This window comes from Perissodus microlepis, chromosome 14, assembly GCF_051167445.1.
Source record: "Perissodus microlepis isolate ML-2025 ecotype Zambia chromosome 14, ASM5116744v1, whole genome shotgun sequence".
NCBI classification, from domain to species: Eukaryota; Metazoa; Chordata; class Actinopteri; order Cichliformes; family Cichlidae; genus Perissodus; species Perissodus microlepis.
In genome coordinates, this window is record NC_140474.1 from 16,308,722 (window position 1) to 16,333,070 (window position 24,349).

Below are 24,349 nucleotides of genomic sequence, written 5' to 3' on the forward strand. Positions count from 1 at the left end.
CAAACTCTTTTCAAACTAACCCTAATATTATAGTAAGATACCTTTCTAGTTTATTTTAACCAATATACTGAACTATCATGTTTAGAAACCTACATAGACCAAATAGTCTATAAAAGGGGTCAGCAACCTGCAGCTCTGGAGCCACATGTGGCTCTTTAGTGTCTACACTGCGGCTCCGTGGCTTGGGAAAATAAATTGTAAAAGTATTTAGCTGAAGTGTATTTCATTTGTGTTAGTTCTTTTTTTAACTTGTAGTTCTAAATTGGAAGATTATCATGATATTGAAATATAACAATAAAATGATATTTTATTATTTTTCGTCGCTCAAAATAAGGATACACTACTCACCGAAACGCCGTGCATTTATCCAGACTTTCAACCCCAGGTAGGCCAAGTATGGAGAAATGTAAGAAAAGAAAAATATCTGAAGAAAATAGAACATTTAATGATGCCTGGGCAGATTTATTTGCGTTTACTTCTGACGAGAGCAGCCTACCAGTATGCCTAATTTGTGGATTGTCGATCTTCGGATCCACATACGTATTTGAGCAGCTAGTCTCCACCATGAACTATTACAAAAACAAAAACCGCTCACACCTCGCAGATGACAGCTTACAGTCCTGCGTAAAGACAAAAGTGACTTCGTACAGCCCCGGTCTGCACACGCTGTGTGCAGAGGTTCAGGAGCAAAAGTCCCATGGAAAACTTGTCACGGCAGACCCGATGATGTTTGCATGAACATGCTTTTCGGCTTCTCTTTATTGACCACTTTTCACACACAGTTGCTGTACACGTGCAGCTGGCTTTAGCTTTCCAGCACACAGCCCGACACATAACACAACAGCAGAGAGAGCACAGACTTTAAGGTGGCGAGGCGTGATTGCGTACACTCAGGTCCGTCCACCTCTTCTGCAGAGGCACTGTAGGCCAATAAGGATGACGGCTCAGTTTTTGTTTGCTACATGAATAATTTAAGTTCAGCTTTTTAATTCATTTAAAAGAGACCTTCAACTGGATGTCTTTCTTTTTTGTAATTTTTTTAAGATTTCAAAATGTGTTCATTACAATAAAATTTCATTTTCTTTGTAGCACTTGTACTGTAGCTCAGGTGGCAGAGCAGGTCAGCCACTAATCAGAAGGTCGGTGGTTCGATCCCAGGCTGCCTCCTGGCTGCATGCCAAATATCCTTGGGCAAGATACTAACCCCATGTTTGCCTACTGGTGGTGGTCAGAGGGCCCGGTGGCGCCTGTGTCCGGCAGCCTCGCCTCTGTCAGTGTGCCCCAGGGCAGCTGTGGCTACAATGTAGCTTGCTATCGCCAGTGTGTGAATGGGTGAATGACTGAATGTAGTGTAAAGTGCTTTGGGGTCCTTAAGGACTAGAAAAGCGCTATACAAATGCAGGCCATTTACCATTTAGTGACACAGTGTTTCCCAACACCCAGATATGACTGTTGCGTTTTAATGCTTCATGCGCTACAGTGTACCAAAGTGTCTACCAAATGTTATGGATTTTTTATTGACAAAGTCTGCAGACATGATGAGCAGTAGCTAACACTTTTTAATTCCCAAGAGCTTAAGAGAGCGAGAGCATTGAGCGGGGCACGAGTCTCTCCAGATCCCAGCACAGCACTTGCTTAAATACAGTCAAACAGTACAAAAACATTCCACAGCTGCTGCTTGACCCCCATCAACAGGAAATAATTTACACCCCCCCTTATCTCCTCTTACAGGGTCACCTAAAGATTGCTTCCTCCCTCCCACACTTCCTGAGATAAGATCATCAAGCCCCACCATCTATTTAACTGTGTGAAACAGATGTATAAAACCAAGTGATACAAAAGCACTATTACTAAAACATGTGACCAATACATCAAATTGTGAAGAGAAAATTATTAGAAAGGCAAATGAAGTCACACTCAGATATCTAATTTTTTACATGCGCATGGGCGGTCACGGTCCGATCTGCTCTGCTTTCAAAGTGCGCACAACAGATGTGACAGAAAAACCGCCCAGGGCTCTCAGAGCATTCTTTATTTATACCAAGCAAGCTTACAAGGAAGTAGGAGTGGTATGTTCAGTATACAAAAACATTTCCATAATAGAAGAAAAACTGTTCGCTTATCTGCTGAAACAGGAGGCAGCTTGGTATGTATAGAAACTTAAACATTTCCTTAAAAGGAGAGTGAGAGAGGGGGGACACCGTTATCTCAGGAGGTAGTATCGTATGTCCCCGCATTCCTCTACACATCTGGTTCCACTTTCCTTTCCTGTGGTGGTTCCAACTCACAAGCTCTCCTATCTTAAATAAAGCTACAACTAAACAATAATCACAAAACTAAAAAATCTCTTATCAAAATAAAAGAAAGTTCCATCACACAAAGCAAGTTTTTTCCCCCCTTTTTTTCTTCCTTTCTATTCGGGTGTCAAAAGTGTTCAGTTTTAGTTGAGCATACACGTATACATTTGTATCATGCTTTTAAAAAAGTGACTTTGCATGATAAAAAAGACCGTATGAATACGATTCCAAAAGTGTTTAGCACTGTTGCCTCATGTTGTACAAACCTCCTAAATGGCTGACACCTTTCTACTACCCCGTGTGGGTTTCTGTCAAAGTCCTGTTCTCTATATGGAACACAATGATCTAAAAAACATGTTCTGTTGTGGGTCCTAACTGTAAATGATTAGCAAGGTTCAAGGTTCAAGGTTCTTTATTTGTCACATGCATAGTTATACAAGTATAACACACAGTGAAATGTAGCCTGACACGCTCCTCGACATGTGCAAAAATGGGGGGGGGGGGGTAGAGGAAGAACATTATATATATATATATATAGTATATACATTGGGTGAATGTGCAGTAGTAGCAGCAAGCAGGTGAATTCTGTACATTAATATGAATAGACATCTGACTATTTTACAGAATAGACAATATAAACATATTTAAAATTAAAGGAATTTGGAATGTACATTGTGCCTGGGTTTATTGTGTCTGGAAGAGAGTCCTGTCTCAGTCAATTATAGATGATGTGAGAGTGTGTGTGTGTTTAGGGCCCGGATGGCTTGGGGATAGAAGCTCCTCTTGAGTCTCTCTGTCCTTGCCCGGATGATGCGGAACCTTCTACCAGATTGCAGAAGTTGGAACAGTTTGTTGCCAGGATGGGACGGGTCCTTCAGTATCTGCGCTGCTCTATGCAATATTTTATTAGTGTATACCATTATACTACTACTGAGCCAATTTAATAGTTAGGATCATCTTACTCAGCAAACAGATAATTTAGAATTCATCCAATCTGTACAAATTTGCTTTTCTCTGAACAGGTTTGTGCCTACTTTTTAGACTGGTCTTCCGTTTGTCTCATCTCAGATCCAACCTTCAGTCACATTCATTCTCTCTGTTGCGTGGCGAACCAAGCAATTTATTATTATATATTTTATATTTTATTTTGTATCCATCAAAGGCTTCGGGTGATCTGCAGTTTCACCCTTTCCCAAGCTGGAGACATTTACCTTTTCACACACTTTCCTTGGCTGAACAATGACACAGCCCTAATGTACCTTATGCATCTCTCTATTTTATTTAAAAGGTTTTCATGTGAATTATTTCCTTTTATTCATTTTATACATTCTGGGCATGATTGTCATGCCAACTATGTTTCATTGTTAATATCAGCTTACAGGTTGTTATCTTTCCTATTATTAGTTTCAATACATTAAAAATAAGTTCTAATGTAATTTTGTCTTTGTTTATTTTATTTTTGTACTTCTTATATTTATGCCTATTCGGTGGGGTCTATTTCCAACCTTTTTAAACTACTTTAAACTATTTTGATCTCTAGTTTTCACTTAATAAGGGTTTTATTAGTCACTGCACTGTAGTGTGACCTGATGCTGATTTTACTATTAGAGTATCTTCTGAGAATTGTACTTCCTGTGGTTTTCTGTTCAAAACGGTTTTACATACTCCTGTATCACATAACATCTGCACTGGTTTGCTATTAACATATACTGTCAGTGTAAGTTTGCCTTTTACTTCAGACACTAATTGATAGACATTAAATACTTCTGCGTCACTTTTATCATTTTCATTTGGCTTTTTCTCATTTAATCATTCATTTGAATATTGCCGTTTGTCTGTTTTATGTCTGCAATCTCTGGCGAAACGCCCTTCCTTGCCACAATTCCAGCACGTATTATCTCTTTCTTCACTTCTTTCGCGTAAGTCTGTCTGTCCTACATATCTCTGGCCCTTTCCTCTAAATCCTCCTCTGTCCCTGTCTGTTACCTCTCGCTTCCACACTTGGAAATATTCTAATTCTTACGTGCGTTTTCCTTCTTTCTTTATTTTGTCTCTCCTATTTCTTTCAGTAATGCTTCTTTAAGTTGTATTAATGCAGATGGGCTACATTTTCCTTCCCAGGTGGGACATTTAGTCTTTTTAGGATTTCTCCATCTTTGCACACTAATTTGTCCGGCACCTGGACATTTTTTTTTTTTTTTTCTAACCACTGTTCGTCAACAGTAAACTTAGTGGGCTGATTACCCATTAAAACAGAACTGCAGAGCCTTCTCTGGTATTAGACGAATAAGAGTGGTTACTGACTACGCCCTTCTACTCCACTCTAATTAGTGGAGCGGTGTCAGTTTTATGAGGCGGAACTCAACCGTTCTCTTTTGTCACCAGTACTTCAGCTACTGACAGGAAATAAAATGACAATAACAATGAGAGTGATTCAGCAGCGTATTTGTGCTGTTTAAATCAATTCACTCTCAACACACAGAAAACACAAACATTTAAACAGACATTTCACACAGTCGCGCAGACCTTTTTGGCAGGTCAGTCCTAAAGCTTTTATTTTGAAAATCCTTTCGGCGGATTAGTCCCAACGCTTTTATTTTGAAAATCCCCTCGGCGGATTAGTCCTAAAAAAACCTTTTATTTTACAAATCCGTACAGTGGATTAGACTCATTAAATCCGTTCGGTGGATTACCCCTACTTTTATAAATCCGTGCAGTGGATTAGACTAATTACACACTTTCGGCGGGTGAGACCTAAGTTCGTTTTACGCGAGTGTAAGTGAGTGACTTCCTTTACCTTCCCAAGATTCTCTGGCTATGTTGAAAGTCAGCCACTGGATCCCAGCGTCGTGGACCACTTGATAAAACACTGGCCAGGAATCGAATTTTAGCGTCCCTGGACTTTTTCACTCCTACCTAGAGGACAGATTTCAGTGCAGCTTTCCACGACGGCAGGACACAGCGGCCGATGCTTCCTATCCGGCTCGAAGGACCAAGAAAATGTGAAGAGAAAATTATTAGAAAGGCAAATGAAGTCACACTCAGATATCTAATTTTTTACATGCGCATGGGCGGTCACGGTCCGATCTGCTCTGCTTTCAAAGTGCGCACAACAGATGTGACAGAAAAACCGCCCAGGGCTCTCAGAGCATTCTTTATTTATACCAAGCAAGCTTACAAGGAAGTAGGAGTGGTATGTTCAGTATACAAAAACATTTCCATAATAGAAGAAAAACTGTTCGCTTATCTGCTGAAACAGGAGGCAGCTTGGTATGTATAGAAACTTAAACATTTCCTTAAAAGGAGAGTGAGAGAGGGGGGACACCGTTATCTCAGGAGGTAGTATCGTATGTCCCCGCATTCCTCTACACATCTGGTTCCACTTTCCTTTCCTGTGGTGGTTCCAACTCACAAGCTCTCCTATCTTAAATAAAGCTACAACTAAACAATAATCACAAAACTAAAAAATCTCTTATCAAAATAAAAGAAAGTTCCATCACACAAAGCAAGTTTTTTCCCCCCTTTTTTTCTTCCTTTCTATTCGGGTGTCAAAAGTGTTCAGTTTTAGTTGAGCATACACGTATACATTTGTATCATGCTTTTAAAAAAGTGACTTTGCATGATAAAAAAGACCGTATGAATACGATTCCAAAAGTGTTTAGCACTGTTGCCTCATGTTGTACAAACCTCCTAAATGGCTGACACCTTTCTACTACCCCGTGTGGGTTTCTGTCAAAGTCCTGTTCTCTATATGGAACACAATGATCTAAAAAACATGTTCTGTTGTGGGTCCTAACTGTAAATGATTAGCAAGGTTCAAGGTTCAAGGTTCTTTATTTGTCACATGCATAGTTATACAAGTATAACACACAGTGAAATGTAGCCTGACACGCTCCTCGACATGTGCAAAAATGGGGGGGGGGGGGGTAGAGGAAGGACATTATATATATATATATATAGTATATACATTGGGTGAATGTGCAGTAGTAGCAGCAAGCAGGTGAATTCTGTACATTAATATGAATAGACATCTGACTATTTTACAGAATAGACAATATAAACATATTTAAAATTAAAGGAATTTGGAATGTACATTGTGCCTGGGTTTATTGTGTCTGGAAGAGAGTCCTGTCTCAGTCAATTATAGATGATGTGAGAGTGTGTGTGTGTTTAGGGCCCGGATGGCTTGGGGATAGAAGCTCCTCTTGAGTCTCTCTGTCCTTGCCCGGATGATGCGGAACCTTCTACCAGATTGCAGAAGTTGGAACAGTTTGTTGCCAGGATGGGACGGGTCCTTCAGTATCTGCGCTGCTCTAGTCCGGCATCTCCTGGTGTAGGTGTCCTGAAGCGGGGGGAGAGCAATCCTGCAGCAGCGTTCTGCTGTACGGATCACTCTCTGGAGAGCTTTTTGGTCCTTCACACAGCTGTTCCCAAACCACGATGTCATGTTCTGTGTGAGGATGCTCTCCACAGCGCCTGTATAGAAAATCCTGAGGATCTTTGGAGAGACCCTGGACTTCCTCAGTTGTCGTAGGTGATACAGGCGCTGCCTAGCCTTTTTGGTCTGGACCTGAATGTGGGCAGCCCATGTCAGGTCTGAGGAGATGTGGACACCAAGATACTTGAAGGACTGCACCCTCTCCACTGGAGCTCCATTGATGATAATGGGCTTGTAGTCTCTGTGCTGACCCCTTCTGAAGTCCACCACCAGCTCCTTGGTCTTGCCGACGTTCAGCTGGAGGTGGTTGTCCTGGCACCATGAAGCCAGATTCTTCACTTCATCCATGTAGGCCGCCTCATCGTTGTTGGAGATGGCACCCAACACCACTGTGTCGTCAGCAAACTTCACAATGGTGTTGGAGCCATGGGTGGCCACACAGTCTGAAGTGTAGAGGGAGTAGAGTAGTGGCGAGAGGACACATTCCTGAGGTGCTCCTGTGTTGATGGTGATGCTGTTAGAGACGCATCTACCCACCCTCACCACCTGAGTTCTGCCAGTGAGGAAGTCCAACACCCATGCACATAGATGGCTGTTAAGTCCCAGATCCCTGAGCTTTGTGAACAGTCTGCAGGGCACTATTGTGTTAAACGCTGAACTGTAATCAACAAACAGCATTCGCACATAGTTACCCTGTTTCTTGTCCACGTGGCTGAGAGTGGTGTGTAGGACGTGGGCGATGGCATCCTCTGTGGATCTGTGGTGTCTGGGATGGAGGAGGAGATGATGTTCTTCAGCAGCCTCTCAAACACCTTCATTACTACCGAGGTCAGTGCAACTGGCCGGTAATCGTTCAGGGATGAGGGTTTGCTGTTCTTGGGCACAGGGATGATGGTGGATCTTTTGAAGCATGTGGGGACCACAGACTTCGCCAGGGACTCGTTGAAGATGTAAGTGAACACACCTGCTAGCTGGTCAGCACAGCAGCGCAGCAGACGGCTGGTGATGCCGTCTGGCCCCGCCGCTTTCCTTGTGTTCACTCTCCTCAATGCCGCTCGGACGTCATGCTCTGCGATGCTGGTCACCGGTCTCTCGCTGATGACGTCACTGTCCTCGGTAGTCAGGCGGTAGATAGCATTAGCCGCCTGGCTAACCTCGAAACGGGCGTAGAACTGATTCAGCTCGTTGGTGAATGCAGAGTCGGCGTTGATCGGCGCAGTGTCCCTGGCTTTGTAGTCCGTAATGGTGCGTAGTCCATGCCACATACTCCGTGTGTCGCCCTGGTGGAAGCGGGACTCCACACGTTCCCGGTACCGGCGTTTGGCATCTCTCACCGCGCGCCGCACGCCGTATGAGGCTGCTTTGTAGGCGCTCATATCGCCAGTGGTGAGACCCGCGTTGTAGGAGGTGGTCCTGGCATTTACTGCAGTGCGGATCGATCTGTCCATCCACGGTTTCTGGTTTGGGAATGTGGTGACTCTCGCAGTGGGGATAATCTCCTCCGCTAGCATATTGACGAAGCATACTGCTACTTCCGTAAACTCGTTGATGTCGACTGCGCATGCTCTGAACATGTCCCAGTCGACGTCGTTGAGTGCGTCCTGTAGCGTAGCTTCTGATTGGGCAGTCCACCGTTTTACCTCCCTCGTGGTTACGTCTTCCCTCCGTATGTTTTGTTTATACTGGGGAATGAGGAAGATGGCGTTGTGGTCAGACTTCCCAAAAGCCGGGTGTGAGACAGCTTTGTAGCCCTGCTTGTATGGCGTGTAGCAGTGATCCAAAATTCGATCCCCTCTCGTTGGACACGAGACATGCTGGTAAAAGTTTGGCATGACTTGTCTGAGGTTCGCTTTATTAAAGTCTCCTGCTACAATGAGGGCTGCGCCCGGGTCCTTGTTTTGAAGCGAGCTCAGCACATCATGTAGTTCGGACAAAGCCATACCTGTGTCCGCTTGGGGTGGGATGTAGACCACCGTGGCGATGACCGAGGTGAACTCACGGGGCAGATAGAAAGGGCGGCACTTAATGCTCAGGAACTCCAGATGTGGCGAGCAGCTGCTGGAAAGAGTAGAAATGCTCCTGGCATCACACCACTTTGTTTACCATGAAACACACTCCTCCACCTTTGGTTTTGTTCAACTCTGCCGTTCTGTCCGCGCGGAGCACAAAGAATGAATCCGACGGAGTTACGGCCTGGTCCGGCACGGTGGGGGTCAGCCATGTCTCTGTGAAGCACAGAATGTTGCAGTCCCTCATGTCACGTTGGAAGGTGACCCTTGCTCTTAGGTCATCGAGCTTGTTCTCCATGGATTGTACATTGGCTAGTAGGATACTGGGCAGTGGTGTGCGATGCGCCTGCTGTCTCAGTCTGTTCCTAATGCCAGCGCGTTTCCCCCGGCGCTTCTTTGTTCTGCGCCTCGGATGAGCGGCCCGTCCTTTGTTCTCCGCGCCGCGTAGAATCTCTGGTGGCCAGGAAGGGTCGGGTTTAAAAGTGTCCAAGATTAGATGTGCAACCTTGTCACCGATGTTTACAAGTGATCCGCTGTCGTATACTATAAGACTACATGAACTATGAAATCAAATTAACCTATAAAATAAAAGACATTGGAAAATTTGTATTTGTGATAAACTTCACCCTCACTTCAAATGGGTGCATAGCCATAAATTAAAAAACAGGGAATACAGAGGATCGATGTCATGTGAGCAGTAAACAGGCAATAAATATACATGACAGGAAGTCAGGGCAGAGAGGACACACCTGGGAAACACGACTGAACACAATCAAATGAGGAGACAGGGGAAGCAAAGCTGAACATGGAACACACAGGGCAAGAGCCTGTCAAACTAAAACAGGAAGTATGGTGCAGATAGACGAAACCCAGGGAACAGAAGGAGAAGAGAGAGGGAAAGGAAGCAAGGGACAGATAGAGCGAGGAAGAGAGAGACCAGACTCCAAATATGAATGTATACAAATATAATTATATATTATTGTTGTTATATAAAGGGAACCATGTGTATGAAATGTAAGTGGCACACTAATTTCAGAAAGTAATAATAATAATAATAGTTATTATTATTGTTATTATTATTATAAAGTGAAATAATAGTCTTAGTTATAACATAATATAAACAGGAAGTGATACCTAAATTTCTGTTGTCAGCTCCTTTAAATGCAAGTCCGAAAAATAAATGAATGAATGAATAAATAAATAAATAAATAAATAAATAAATAAAATAAATAAGCTATTATAATTATTATTTATTCATTTGGCTTGAAAAAAGTTTGTTTTGGTACAACAGAACATCAGCTTGATCCTAGATCTGCCTCTTGAACATGTAAAACCTGATCTTACACTTACACCAACTGCGCTATCGTGGGGTTCTCGTTTGTAACTCATTAATCAAAGTCAGTTTTGGTAGATTACACTGATGACTATTAAAACAAACTGGCTATGTTTTTGTACATCAAGTCAATCCCATGATGAGGCTGAAGGAGCGAGTTTCTTTCTGCCTCCCATTGATTTGAAAAGCCTCACAATTCAAACCAGTGAGAGGCAGCTGAAGGAGAATCGTGCTTCTGATATAAAGACGGAACACGTTGTTAGAAATTGCTGGGGACAGTCTGTGGTCCTGAGAACTGGGGGCTGCTCTAAAACAACCAGCTTTATAGAGAAAGAAAAAACAGTGCTAAAAGAGAGTGGATCATTTCAATATAGAGACTGTCTGAAGGTGAATATATTTGTCTTTCTAAAAGTTGCACACAAAATATGCATTAATTTATTTATAAATCATTTCTACTTTGACCTCCAGTACAAAAAGTAAAATAAAAATAATCTTTAAAAAATGTATTTAGGAATTTTAGGAATCTTTTAGAAAAAAAAATCTTATGAAGTGAGACACACAGAGTAGCGAATTTCAACACGTATATTTTACTTGCAAGGAAGGAAAAGCATACAGAGTGAACGTCTATGCAATTACTCATCGGGGCAATCCCGCCAGTTGTATTTATACACTTAACAACTTTATGCCAAGATTCAGCTGTGTGCAGGCAGGAGAAGGAGCCAAACGCAGACTCACAGACACGAGGGATAAACTCAAAATGCCACAGCTTTATTGGCAGACATTGAGAAAGCATACACAACTACACTGAAACTAAAATGGGAAAAAGCTAAACTGATACTGAAGGAGACACACAGGGAAACACAGCCACGAGGGACGATGAGACACGGAACAGAGGGAGACTGACATCAATACACAGAAGGTAATGAGGGATGTGGGAACACACGGGGAGCACAGTTGAGGACAATTACACATAACAAGACAGGGAGGACACGGAACTGAAAATACTGACCCAAGACGGGATGTAATAAACAACACTGAACAGAATAACCTAGGAAACCTGGAGTAATCCTCAACAAAAAGCAAAGTGTGACCGAAAACACAGGAAACTTAAACCGCTGGGTCAAAATGACCCAGGATCATGACACTTTATACAACTTTATCCTGGGAACAGACAAGTGTGACTCTTTCAGAATCACACAGTAGTAGTTCCTTGCAGGTTTAAAGCATGGATATTGTTGGGCAGTATTTTCAAAATATAAAGCACACTAACAACTTAAAAAAAGAAAAGTCTTCTGACTTTTTTTGTTGTGAACTTTTTTCTCAACGGTTGAGAGAGCGTGATGTACATCTGCAAAACTGCTGTGACAGTTATGCAACCACCAATTTCACCTGATGTTTCTTCGAAAAAGTGTCATTAATCAAGATAGTGTAAGTGAAAACAAGTCCTTCACATTCCTGGAGTTATTGCAGAATCAAACTGAACACTTTTATGTAACAAACAGCACAGATAAAAAGTTCATAAACCTGAAAATGTTTTCGGAGTTATAGACAAAGCTTAATAACTCAGGTGGAGCGCAGGATTAGCAGAAGAGTGCTGACTAGGGATGGGTATCGTTTAGGTTTTATCCGATACCGGTGCCAAACCGGTACTTTTGAAACGGTGCCGGTGCTTAAACGGTGCTCAAACCGGTGCTTAAAGAATGGAGAACACAAAATTGGTCCAAAAACCTCTCATGTTCAGCTGTTTTTTTTGTAAAAAGATAACAATGTTAGCCTTTTCTGCAGCTATGGGGCATATATGGTATCACTCTTGGCTGGAAGCAGTGCTTAAACAATGGAAAAAACACAAACTTTGTCCAAAAACCTCTCATGTTTAACTGTTTTCCACTTTTTCTTTGGTCATTTTAGCCTTTTTGGCCAGGGTGAAGGGAGTATCTGCCATCAAACAAGAAGACAGCCGCATGTAGCTATGATGATGTTTGCTAGTTCACCTTACATGCATTAATGTAATAACGTGGTGAGCCTACTCAACGTAAATTATACGCGAACAACATTAAGCTACTCACGCAGAGAAGAACGGCTGCTGCTGCCATCATCATCCGTCATCATTTCTGCTACACTGGAAGGGCTAGGGGCCAGGACTCTACTCTTCGGGTTTTTGGGGGATGATGCTAACTCCGGGTCCGATAACAGGCACCACACCCGCAGTAGATGCGCTCGGTGTGAGGTCTCGCAGCAAGCTATCAAATACGGCGCATTTCTCGGCTTTTAACAAAAAGGCTATGCTTCACCAGGTGTTTCATCGGATTTGAGGTGTTACCTCCTTTGACAGTATCACAGTATCACCTTAAAGCACTTGTTGCAGGCTGCTGAGTTTGCATCTTTTGCTGTGAAATACAGCCAGACTTTTGACCGCTTGGCCTTGGGCATTTTTAATCTGTAGCTCTGCTCTAAAAGAACGTACGTACCTGGACCCGCCTACTACGCTCGGAAACGGAAAATGATTGGCTAGAATTCAAAGTGTATGACATCTCAGGAAAAAAAAGCACCGAAATAAAGCACCGAAATGTGCGCTGCTTTTCGGTCTGGTTACTACCGTTTATGTCAGAACCGGTGCCATCATGGCACCGGATACCGGTACCCATCCCTAGTGCTGACAAACTATTCCGCCGTGTAAACCTGAAGTCTGCGCTACAGCTGATCTATAAAGTGTGCAGAACACAAAGCATCTCAAGCTGACCGTGCGTTGAAGTTACACAATAGCTATAACACCCGCGTAAATGGTCCAAAGATGTACAGTTAGTATGTCTTTGTACTAAATTGTCCATAGGTGTGAATGTAAGTGCGAATGGTTGTCTGTGTCTGAGTGTTAGCCCTGCAACAGACTGGCGACCTGTCCAGGGTGTACCCTGCCTCTCACCCTAAGACAGCTGGAATAGCCCCCCCACCCCTGAGACCCTGAAAAAGGATAAGCGGAAGCGAATGGATGAATGATTTCTTACTGTGGGCAAAATGACAATGAAAGATTGTCGCTGATGATCCATGCAACTGATAATAGCATAATGGGAAGTATTTATTTTCTTCTTTTAGCCTATTTTATCTGGCAGCTTTGATACAAAACTATATTGTTGACTATAATTTATGTTGTGCAAAGACACAAAAAAGTGTAATGCTCAGATATGACTATGTTAGAAAATGCTCAAAGAAACTCTAAGTCAGTTGAGTTTTAAGCGGATATAATTATTATTAACAATGAAAGCTACATTAAGAGGACAAACAGAGGTATATTGGTTGTGTAGATCATTTTAGACCTTTTAGATTGCTTGCTCACATTGCTTTTTTAGTAACAGGAAGCTATTTGAATACAAGAGAAAACACAGCAGGTTAAATAAATGTTTGTATTTATTTATTTGAATCCTTAAAGGACAATAGGTCCGGTCGAATATTAAACATTTACAATATAACTATGCAATATATTATATTAACAACAAAGTCACTAAATCAAGCAGGCAGTGTTTATGTTTTGCTTTTAGCTTAAATGTCCCTCAAATCCTTACTAAATTCCTTACCATTCTTAAATTCCCATACCTATCCTTACCATTTCCACAAATATATTACATGAATCACATTCAAAGAAACAGAAATTCATGGAATTTTTAGTGGGTCCTTCTAACATATTTGTATTCATGATATTGGCACTAAGTGTTTATCATTCATTAGAATTAACAATCACAGTACATCATGGACTTTACCGCAAGTATTCAGTTGTATGGTTCAAGGACGTGCAAACAGTTGTCACTTATATTTTAGTTCAGTGCAAGAACCAAAGTTACATTTAGATTTTGTTCAAATTTAGATTTGAGCAACAACATTGTGCACCAGCTTGCTGTGTTACAGTATTGATTATTGTCAAGTTGTGTGAATCACTACAATGTGAATCCCCGTAAAACTGAAGTGAAAAGCTACGTTGTTTTTTGTTTTCTTTACTTAAAGTACCTAAATTCTGTCTGTGATACGACATCTTGGGATGTGTTAAACAACAGAGCAACATGGTTTGGCTGGACACAGGCAGAGTAATGTATAAACAACACATCATGTGAAGTATTGTATACTACTGATAAATGGACAGGTTCTTCTATATAACACTTTTCTACCCTGTCTGAGCACTCAAAGCGCTTTATATAGCGTCCCTCATTCACACATTCATACAACGACTTCTTCCTGTGTTTAAGTTCGAGCTAACATTCACACTGTGATGGGTGCATCAGAGAGCGATTTGGGGTTAGTATATTAGGTTGCAATGCAACCATAATAAATAATGGTAACAAATTACTTTGTAAAATAATGTTAACCAGTGTAATGTAATTTGTAATTAATTACTTTTTTGAGTGATAAAGCCAACACTGTGAGTAAATATGTGGGAAAAAAAGAACTTCAAAGAAGAGAGTAACAGATCCAAACTGACCACGTATACATCAGCCAGTGGTGACTAGTGATGAACATTTGGAAATAATGAAATGGAGTGACTGAAGAACAGAGTCATGATTGAAATCAATGAAAACATTAACTTTGTTAAAGAAGTAGGTCTTTCCAGCAATCAGTTTAGGGGAGCTGCAGCGATCATCTCTTTCCAGGACGTAAGGCAAAGGCAGAGCTTTCACTTTGGCCTCCATTCCGTGGACCTTCAGCACACTCCTGAACACAATGCTCTGCAGCGACACACTTTCCACAGTCCCAATGTGCACTAAACAATGAGACACACAAGTACTTTACATATACTTGTAAACAGCATTTGTTCTGATATTTTTAAAAAAAAAAAAATCTAAATAACAGATGATATCTTACTTTCTTTGCAAAGATCGATTTTGTTCAGATTATCCACAGATAGAAGTCTGGATCCTAAAAAAAAGAACATTATTGGTTTGTTATTGGTTAAATACAGAATCTGGGCTGTGGCATTGAGATAATATGACATACACTGAAGATACACTTTGTGAGAGAACATCTCATCAGACACAACAGACCATTAATCATCTTTCTCTGATCCTGTCCTGGTTCATGGATTCTTCTCAGCCCCCCAGCACAGCATGACCACAGGGTGGTGTTATAGTAAAGGTGACCACAGCATCTGAACCCTGTCTTGGCAGAGTAGAGCACCTCTTTGTCCTCACTTGAGCAGCAAATGTCCTGGTTTTTGAAAAGATATATAGCATTTTATGTTAAATAAAAGCATGATTGATTGGACTCATTGAACACTGTGTTAGTTCAGGCAAGCCATAAAGTCAACTTCAGCCTGTAATGTTGATACAGAGCTGGTATCAGGTACATTTTTGGAGATTAATAGAAAAGATTACTTTGACTAAAGTCAGTCTGACTGTCAAATATACAGTAAATAACTCCAGCAAACAGTTTCAAGATAGAGAGATGAAGCATTTGAAAGGAAGTGATTAGAATGGTTCATCAACCCTGATAATTATTGCTGGTTCAGATTAGAATGGCTTCTTTTGCTAATAATCTGTACCGAATTGTTGTGAATCTAGCTTTTGCAGAAAGAATCATAAAATGTACACACAAGATGATTAATCTGCTTTAAAAAAGCCTCTAAATGTTTATGAAAAGTTTTTAACAGTTGGCCAAGTAGCTCCAGTGACTGTGCTTAAGTTAAATATATTTTGGATTTGTAGTTCAGTTATGCAGTTAGAGAGAGAGTTGCGGTTTCCTGTTTACCCCTCAGGCCCATATCAGTTTCTCTACTTTACCAGTGTTATTCATGTTGCTTCAAAATTACAGACAGGACTCTGAAATAGTTAAAAAGCTCAAGAAATCTAACTTTTCAACAGTTGTTTCTTTTTTCCATTTTCATATTGATCAAATCATGGTTTATGCGTCATTTTGAAATGACACCAAGAGGCAGAAGACACCAGTCAGAAAGAGGCGCTTTAACAATGATAGGCCACTGTAAACAAGACACACAGTGTGAAAGGTTATGGGACAGGGAGGCCAACTTAGCTGTGTTAAATCTAATGACATAATACAGTGGAATACACGAATAAGATGAACAAACAACAGATTTTCATAACATCATTACTAATTCTACCTGTGGCTTTTGCAGAATGGATCCGCAGCACTGCGCATCCCCTCCATGCTTGTCTAATGATGTCAGATTGTACAGTGTTCCTGCACAGCACTTCATCTGTGGGTCTTTAATGTTGTAGGCTTTGACCCCACAGCAGTGAATGTTTTCTGATTTCAGATGTCTGGTTGGAAAACAGAGGGACAAATAAATTTAAAATATTGACAAAAATAAATAATTATGTTTGTAAGAGGCTGAGTTAGATGAGTCTGTAAGGAGGCAACAGATGAAATGGAGGAAACACACTTTGAGGCCGGAATTCTTGCATGCAGTTTATTTACAAAAAAATGTGATTACCAGGTTAGTGGAATGAACAACCAATGAAGAAACTTGTGCCAACAAACTTAAGATTGTTTAAAAAAAACTATGGAAAATTATAAATCAACTACATGAAACTCCAAAAGGCTAGACTCGTGACTGTTGGGCTACTAGCTTTACTCTTACAGTTGCACCTTAAACTCCTCTTCAGGAGCAACAACCCAGGCTTATAAAGCTTAAGCCCCTCCCCCAGAACAAACCATGCAAGCATTAATTAATTATCTCACAAATTTGACTCCATCTATCCATCCATCCATCCATCCTTTTCCACTTCCACTTCCACTTATCTTTGACTGACAACATTCCCTCTGTTTTTACCTGGTAAGATCCCAATCCTCCCTACTATAGGGGACTTGGAACTTACCATTGCCTGTTTGGCAGTCTGGATCTCCAAAGTGATTGCATTATGGAACAGAGTAAACCTCAAACATCCCAGATAAGTTGAATTATCAATACTGACAATTTAACTTTGCAATAAATAGTTTGAATGCATAGGCCCCCTGCACAATTATTTTATAGTATGAAGATGATGACTTGGGAAATGCTAATATTAACAGAAATATGTATTTTATCTAACCTACTTACCACTTGAAACAAACTAATAAAGAAGTGGTTCACAGCAGCATTAGTGTCACATTCACTGAGACAACTCTATTCTTTCGGCTAGATATAAAACAATAGAAATTGCCATCTTAGTGTTTTGTGGGCCATACGAAGTCTTAGTCCTCCAGAGGCATGGGTTATCCTGTGACAGAGTCTTTATGTATAGTGTTGGATGTCATTCTGGAAGCTAACTTCTTCATTTCACAGTCTTTACACAAGCTGTGTACTGAAAGCAGAACATCAGAGCTGCACTTTAAGCTCTCAGTCATTGTCTACATAGAAAGCATTTATACCAAATGCACTTTGACAGCTACTGCAACTGGAAACAGACTCAAGAGCAGCCAAAAAGTCAACCAGTTCAACTCCAACAGAGATAACCATAAAAGTGAATCCTGAGTAAAAATACCTGGTGAGCTGGGCAATAATTTATATATTAAATTCAAATGTGTCACTTAAAATTGCAAAATACTTAATGATGCAATAGCTAAATACTTTAGCTCTAAGATGAGTCATGACCTCACAGAAACAAGACACGGAACACAATGAGACACCACACAGACTGAAAGAATTGTATTTTAAGAGTCCTAGGAACCAAATGAAAGGCAGGGCAAAGTTTGTTACGTAACTGTCTGTGTGTCTTAGAAACCATATGAAATCATCAGCTATGAAAAATGTCTTGTTGAAAGATTTTGAGTTTTGTGTTATGTTTATTTGTAGCTTCATTTAAAGGAAGAAGAGCTTATGAGTTGGACAATTGCAGGAAGGGAGTGAGACATTGTGTGCAGAAAATATGTGCTGTGTCAGCTAAACAGTTACCTCCTGTTTCAACAGATAAGCTAACGGTTTTTCCTTTTAAGGAGTTGTTATTGAGTTCTGTACATGCCACACCTATTGCTGTGAAAGCTTGTTTGAGTATAAATAAAGGATGTACTGAGAGCCCTGCGCGATTCCCTCTGTGACGGGGCATCGTCCATGTACATGTAACATCTCTGAGTCTGTGTTTCTTGCCTCCTAAGACTTTTCTCCTCACATGTTTCATTCTACTTCTCTCTCTCTCTCTCTCACTCAGAAGACAATACATTAAACTAGTTTCCATGCTCCCAGCTGCTCTGACTGACTAAATTCAAAACGGGAGCCATTAGATACTAATCAGATAAAACAAAAGAAGAAATCCCTTTTCACAGGATTTTATCAGCAATGTAAAGCAAGTAAACAGAACACATGCACACAATCACCTGTGTCCATTGCAGCAGATCTCAGTACGAGGCTGGTAAATTTCTATCCCACAGCAGTGTTGTCCTGGGCTGCCGTGAAACTGAGAACAACACATGGTCCCTTTAGCCGGGTTGTAAGGAATACCCATCTCTGAACATTCCTCTCCATCATCTCTGCCCTCGTACAAGGTCTTATTACAACACAGAACTCCACGTTGTGCCGAGCCATACGGCATCTCTCCACAGCACTTGAAGAATCAGACATAATACAGTAAACTGTGCAAGCAGACACAACCAGACTCTCTAGTTTACACATTCAAAGCTAAACAGAGAAATGCATGAGTTATGAAGAAAAAACAGATGAAAAATGCAAATTAAGAACATAAAACACTTGCAAAAATTCTGCATTACATACATGTAACATCCATGCATTATGTTTCTACAGTCTTTTAGCCTTACCAGACTTTTGATCCTTTTGTATTGGCAGTAATGAATACGGACTATCATGGTCCCCGTGTCTGCCCGGCCGGCCCCGCAAGGCTACATGTGTTTTTGTTTACTCTCTCTTTCTCTCGCCCTGCTGCATGGGCGGAGCTCTCCGCGGGCTCCCGCCCTTGGTCCACACACCTATTGAGCATCAGGCTGCCATTATGTGTTTGCCATTTAAAGCCAGGACGCAGACAGTCTCATCACTGGATGATTGTGCAAGACACGTTAGTGAGACTCTAGCCTCAGTGAAGTTTTGTGTGTAAATCTGTGATTTTGCTTAACCAATCTCTCTTATGAATAGTTTTCCCGGACCCGTAAACTACCCGCTGTGTGGATGTGTGTGAAGAAGAGAGTGTGTGTGAGAGAGCTTCCCCTTCCCGGATTTTCCCCCTGGACCCTAGGAACCCCGCATTTCCTCCACTGTAAATATTCTGCACCTGGTGATTGTGTAAATAAAACTCTGTTTTTGGGACTGAACTCTGCTCTGCGCTTGAGTTCCTGCCATTGCTTGTGACACGGACGGTGTTAAGGGAATTTTACACGTAGAAAACAGAGATAGAATCCAGCCTCTGGCACTGTGTGAAAGCAGTGGCCTGCACCTCTTGCCAACTTTCTACATTGTAAAGCTATATGATTGAATTTAATAATAAAAGGTATGTATGCTTTAAAACATTTTTCTGCTTCAGTAAAACAGTGCTTTAGATTTTCAACTTTCAGTGGAAATGGTGGTTTGATCATTTTTCCCAGTAGGGGCTGGGGAGCAATTAGTACATTACCTGATCGATCCAAGGCTTCCACGGAGATACACGTCCATCGCAGCAGACCTGAGTATGTGGGTTATACACGGTGGCTGTGGCCTTCCTTTGACCTAAACAGGGGGGTTTAGAGAATAGAAAGAGGAGAAAGGAGATATAGCGAGCAAGTTGTAACTCATTCACTCTTTGAAGTCAGAGCTTATGTGTTTTCACATCCTTTGAACTGTCCTGAATTTCAAGTGATGTAAAAACATTGTTACACTTTTTGATTTCCACTAACAATGAACGAGTTCAGACAGACACCCAGACTTCTTCTATCTGATTTCCCCCTCTTATTTCTTGCATAGTCATGATCTCATCATCTCTTAATTTACCATTAGACCCGTGACCTGTCAAGAGCTGAGATAAGCTCAAGAATGTGTATAATAACTGATAATTTTATGACCAATTTCTTCTTCCTGTTGTTGCTACAATAACATAGTAATGTTTCATGACTATCAATGCAAGTTCCTACAAGAATGATCATGACAAAATCACATTATTGTTAATGTTTGTTAACTTGGACAAAAAAAAGGCTAGAAATCCTAGAGCATGGCTCAGCTGATTGTAGAAGGGGGGGGGGGGGGGGGGGATGAATATGTCAAACACAGGTAGGAAGGTAAAATCCTTCTTTTTATGTTTTGCTGCTACTGCTTCTTTGGGTATCATGTCGGTTTGCATTCTCAATACTACATTCCACTAAATCCACTAGAGGTTCTTTAAAACAATGTTCTTTCTTTTGTTTTAACTGTTTACCCCTAGAGGTATTTTCCAAAATTATAAGTACCACAGAAACAAATGACGCGTTCAAGTAATTCTTTGTTTTTTTTACAATGATACACATAAGACAAACATGACAAAGAAACAATTGCTCACTCAGCTCTAACTGCCTTGTTGGGGTGAGGTTACTTGTTCAACTTACTCTACTACATAGCTACATACTACATACACCACAGAGTGATGTAATACAGTAGTAACAACCAAAACAACTACAAAACAAAGGCAAACAAACAAACAGATAGTGACACCTGAGTTGTCGAGTGAGTGAGGCTTGTGGTTACTCTCACAGCAGCGATTTTGCTTTGGATTGTAACACGACGACCCACAGAGATGTGTGTTTGGTTCAGTGCTGTGGATGTGTGTAAAACAGGCAACAATCAACACAAAACAGTCCATATCACATTAAATTAAAAAAAAAGAAGTTTGGAAACAATTTGTTTTATAATGTAGGCCGCACAACTTATATTTAAATTTTATGCACATTTCAGTGCAGTAATGGGTTTAATGATTTTCTGGAAGTTTGGTTGGTTTCTAATCCTTGACCTCCAATCATGCTATAGTTATATTTTTCTGGGAGTCAGTGGAAATGGAAAGGATCTCCTAAGTGTCCTAAGCATTATTTTTAATCTTTCAGGTTATTGTAAAGACATACATTCTGACCGAAACAAACAAACAAAAAATGTATTCCCAAACCTAACCAAATATTTTAGTGTCTAAACTTAACCATCATGTATAAGTGAAAGTAATCAGGGAGCAAAAACAAAGCGAAACAATGTGGAAAACAGAAAACTTCTTAACTTTCTTAACTCCAAGAAACCTGAACTTAAATTTTTTGACCGTTTGAGAATATAAAGAAAATTAAATGAATAGTCAAAACAATCCTTTGCTACTTTGTAAAATAGTCGTACTTTGTGTTATGTCTGTAAGTTACCTGCATGATTGTACATCTTTCAGTGGAGTGTTTCATTCACACTAAAGCTTGCTCAAAAGGGATTGCTGAGTTTCTATCTGTATAAGGTTCTTAACTATGTAAAGTGCACTGACGGTATATAAAGTGGAACTATATTGATTGATTGAATCTTTATTTTGAACATGTTGAAAAAGTACAACAACATAGAATAAAAAAAGAGACAAATAAACAAAACAAAACAAAAGAAAAACGAGGAACCACAACCAAACGTTTTCATTAACTTACCATTTGGGTTGGAGCTTGAATATCTGAAAAATAAAATAAAAGATTTAACACACAAACACACACACACACACACACACACACACACACACACACACACACAGAGTCTTGTTTTCATATCTTCGTGGGGTATCTCGTTGACATAATGCTTTCCCTAGCCGCTTACCCTAATCATCAAAAATAAACGCCCAATCATAACCCTTAGTCTAAACCTAACCATAACCTAATTGTAACCCTGACACTAATTGTACCCCCCCCCCCCTACAAACAGATTTTTGTTTAATAATTAATTTAAAAAAATAGGATTTTATTCCTGATTTGCCTCCTTGTCCCTTTTTTCAAACTTGACATTTTTATTGTTACTTCCAGAGGTCCCCTGGACTTCCCAAGAAACACAACACCTACCTTCTGTTTCATACCTGTGGATATAAAGCACAAAGAGTTTTCATTAACCAAAACAAACAAACAAAAACCCCTATAAAACCCCTATAAAAGTACTATACTTAATTTGAGAATCACAGTGTGGTATGATAAGTGTTTAGGTTTTTATTTTGTTAAAAATAAATGACAAGTTCTGACATTAAAATATAGTTGACTCACAGCAAGACGAATTAGTCAACTGTACTTCAGCACTATCATTCTTATAACAGCAGCACTCAGTTTTGACGTTGAACTGGCCATGATGACAGCACACATGATCTCTGGACTTCCTTGTCAGGATCTTTTTATCATTATTTGGACCACAACTTATTTTCCATATTGTAAATCTCTGTGGAATCTCTGTTTTTTAGATTAAATATTTTAATCTCAGTAAATGATCAGCTCTTTAAACTAAATGCTCGGTTTACATGTTTTTCATAAATGATATCCATTAAAGACTGCTTTTTCATTCAGGATTATAAGGTCTTATCAGCTCTACTCACCTTCACCACAACTTCCATTCTTTGGTGATGGTTTGTTGAAGTTGGTATTTCCACTTGAAAGGCCTGTAGAGGGAAAGACAAAGTCAACATACAGGCTTCACTCACAGTAATTAGCATAAGCTTCCTTTAACCATCCAAAGGAAAATGGAAAAAGGGAAATTTGCTGCAAGCAAACTAATCGAAAGCTCTTTTTTTCTTTTTTCTTTTTTTTTTTTTAGCAAATGTAACCATACATACAGTTTGACATACCTAAAGACTGATATGTAAAGTTGGACTCAAACTACAAAAAAATGTCATGAAATCCATTCAGCAAAGTATGACATGCTATTATGTACTGAGCTGACCTGGAGTGAAATTCCTGACACAGCAGGATGAATCCTTCGATTGTATCTCCAACTTCTCCTCATTTGAACAGCAGCACTGAGTCTCAGTGTCATACTGGCTGTGACCACAGCACTCATGGTGATGGGAATTCCTCACCAGAATTGTCTTATTATCAGCTGGACCACAACACAACTGCTTGTCCTTATCAAAAACATCTGTGGAAAAGATCATTGTCATTTTTAAAATGTTTACTTCAAATATAACTCAACTGAGAAGCTGCTCCAGTATCCTCAAAATGTTTGAATGGAGTACATTTCACAGAATTGTACAATTGTTCTACTGAAAAACCAATAATGTTTCTGTGTTTAATTAACAACATTTCACTGACAGCAATGATTTGTAATGAAGATGTCATTTAGTCTTCTTTTCCAACTGTGTGTCTGCTCACCTTTACCATAGCATTCAGCCATTGGTCCAGGTTTTGATATGATGGATGATTGACAACATATTTCATTGACTGGGTTGTAGGCCTTCAGGTCACAGCACTTGGACGCCTTCTCACTCAGACCCTGAGTAATACTGGCTGTAAAAACAAGATAGCTTATTGTAAACAACAGAAAATTTGTTATGGCGAGTGGTTTATGGTAATGAAATCACTGCAAGGAAGTTCAGAAGTTTAAAGAAGCAAACAGTTGAGTCTAAAAGTATCTGTCTGTGAAGGTTCTCAGTCATCCAGGTCATCGTAGTCTGAGGAGCTTGGAAAGAAAAGCGTCTGGACTTCTTTGAGTTGCTTGAAGACGTTTCACCTCTCATCCGAGAAGCTTCTTCAGTTCTAAGGGTCAAATGGTGGAGAGTCCCAGATTTAAACCCAGTGGGAGTTTCCCCCCAAAGAGGGACAAAGGACCCCCTAATGATCCTCTACCTAATCACATGAGCCAAGGTGTGAAAGCGGGTGTTGGTCACAATCAGCAAAGATGCACAGAAAAGAAGATCAGACACCAGCGAGGGAGGATAAGAAAGACAGACGCAACAACATTGTCATCCCCTATGTAGCCGGTGTATCAGAGAAACTCAGGAGAGTTTTCTCCAAGCACGACATCCCAGTGTACTTCAGACCCAGCAACACACTCAGATAGAAACTGGTTCACCCGAAAGACAAAACTCCTAAACACAAACGTAACAATGTGGTGTATGCTGTAGAGTGCAGCGAGGAATGCTCAGACCTCTACATTGGAGAGACCAAACAGCCACTTCACAAGCGCATGGCACAACATAGAAGAGCCACCTCCACAGGACAAGACTCGGCAGTCCATCTGCATCTAAAGGACAAAGGACACTCTTTTGAGGATGCTAACGTTCACATTTTGGACAGAGAGGACAGATGGTTTGAAAGAGGAGTGAAAGAAGCCATTTACGTCCACTGTGAGCGACCATCTTCGAACAGAGGCGGTGGTTTACGACACCAACTTTCTGCCATCTTTAATCCAGTTTTGAGTTCCCTT

At 40.6% G+C, this 24,349-nt stretch overlaps 1 protein-coding gene across 1 annotated transcript; it reads right to left on the minus strand.

Annotated features, from left to right (window-relative positions):
- Positions 1–13,461: 13,461 nt before the first annotated feature.
- Positions 13,462–24,324, minus strand: LOC146373724 (uncharacterized). Its single transcript, XM_084950135.1, has 13 exons — positions 24,315–24,324; positions 23,296–23,430; positions 22,868–23,062; positions 22,524–22,586; positions 22,006–22,019; positions 21,604–21,626; positions 20,657–20,757; positions 19,611–19,702; positions 18,367–18,593; positions 16,175–16,334; positions 15,102–15,264; positions 14,923–14,976; positions 13,462–14,821 (listed from the first exon to the last, which is right to left on the minus strand). The coding sequence occupies exons 1-13, from the start codon at positions 24,322–24,324 to the stop codon at positions 14,553–14,555; spliced, it is 1,506 nt and encodes a 501-aa protein (XP_084806261.1). The 3' UTR covers positions 13,462–14,552.
- Positions 24,325–24,349: the final 25 nt, after the last annotated feature.

Coding starts and splice junctions, on each gene's coding strand:
- LOC146373724 (XM_084950135.1), bottom strand. Junction 22,587..22,867: donor TGTCAGGAATTTCACTCCAG/GTCAGCTCAGTA, acceptor TTCCCTCTACAG/GCCTTTCAAGTGGAAATACC. Junction 14,977..15,101: donor TCAGAGAAAGATGATTAATG/GTCTGTTGTGTC, acceptor TCTTTTTTTTAG/GATCCAGACTTCTATCTGTG.